Here is a 1,646-nt window from a genome sequence, read left to right on the forward strand (position 1 = left end):
ATGACATTACCCGGCAACAACTCCACTTCCCCAGCCTTTGAATTCTTCCTCATTTGTTTCCCCAGTTTCCAGAGCTGGCAGCACTGGCTGTCTCTGCCCCTCAGCCTCCTCTTCCTCCTGGCCATGGGGGCCAATGCCACCCTTCTGATCACCATCTATCTGGAAGCCTCTCTGCACTAGCCCCTGTACTACCTGCTCAGCCTCCTCTCCCTGCTGGACATCGTACTCTGCCTCACTGTCATCCCCAAGGTCCTGGCCATCTTCTGGTTTGACGTCAGATCGATCAGCTTCCCTGCCTGCTTCCTCCAGATGTTCATCATGAACAGTTTTCTGACTATGGAGTCCTGTACATTCATGATCATGGCCTATGACCGCTATGTGGCCATCTGCAAGCCCTTACAGTACTCATCCATCATCACTGATCAATTTGTCGCTAGGGCTGCCATCTTTGTTGTGGCCAGGAATGGCCTTCTTACTATGCCTATCCCCATACTTTCTTCTCGACTCAGATACTGTGCAGGACACATCTTCAAGAACTGCATCTGTACTAACGTGTCTGTTTCTAAACTCTCTTGTGATGACATCACCTTGAATCAGTGCTACCAGTTTGTTATAGGTTGGACCCTGCTGGGCTCTGACCTCATCCTTATTGTTCTCTCTTACTTTTTTATCTTGAAAACTGTGCTAAGGATTAAGGGTGAGGGAGCTATGGCCAAAGCTCTAGGTACTTGTGGTTCCCACTTCATCCTCATCCTCTTCTTCACCACAGTCCTGCTGGTTCTGGTCATCACTAACCTGGCCAGGAAGATAATTCCTCCGGATGTCCCCATCCTGCTCAACATCCTGCACCACCTTATTCCCCCAGCTCTGAACCCCATTGTTTATGGTGTGAGAACCAAGGAAATCAAGCAGGGAATCCAGAACCTGCTGAGGAGGTTGTAAAAACTAAAATGAATGCAACCTGATCTTGAAAACAGAAATTGACATTGGAGAATAATTGTTATAAGGCATAGAAAATTTAAATTGTTACTGCAAGAATAAGTTTAGATTTGGCTTTCTTCAGTGTTTCAATTGATTATAGGGATATCTACTCGCTGGATCCTGCTTTCTGTTTCACTGACTGGAATCTTAGTGTTTTGGCATTCTAGAATTGTTTGGAAGTTTTTCTGGACTTCATCTATGTGAGTACGAATTGACAAGCCATAATCACTGGAGCTTAGAATTGTGTGGTTTTCAAACAAAGGATAAATATAATTCCAATTATTTTAAATGTTTCTCAATTCTTGTACTGTTTAATACATATATATGTGTTATATGTCTTGGTTTTCCCTGACTCAGCACAACGTGAATAATTTCTTTTTTGCCGTGAATGGATCTCTTGTGGACATGTAGATGTTGACTCAAGAACTTTGATTTTTATGTAGAGTGAATAACATGTGACATTCACTGCCTCCTCTATCCTTGACAGATCTTGTTAATATTTTTATCTAATGCTACTTATTTGGAGTGTGAATTTCTTATAGTTTTTTTTTCCAGTGATTTTTACATCTTAAAAGGACTCATATCTATGTGTGTGTGTGTCTGTGTGTGTGTTTTGCTTTAAGTGAATCTGTGTGCCGTTTTTTAAGATATATTTTACCAACTTC

The 1,646-nt window shown here is 42.2% G+C and overlaps 1 protein-coding gene across 1 annotated transcript; it reads left to right on the forward strand.

Annotated features, from left to right (window-relative positions):
- LOC116477329 (olfactory receptor 56A5-like) lies at nt 1-942 on the forward strand. The gene is given in 1 exon segment (XM_032168046.1): nt 1-942. A coding segment is annotated over 1 exon segment (942 nt).
- The last annotated feature ends 704 nt before the right edge of the window (nt 943-1,646 follow it).

Source organism: Hylobates moloch, unplaced genomic scaffold, assembly GCF_009828535.3.
Source record: "Hylobates moloch isolate HMO894 unplaced genomic scaffold, HMol_V3 SCAFFOLD_11, whole genome shotgun sequence".
NCBI lineage: Eukaryota > Metazoa > Chordata > Mammalia > Primates > Hylobatidae > Hylobates > Hylobates moloch.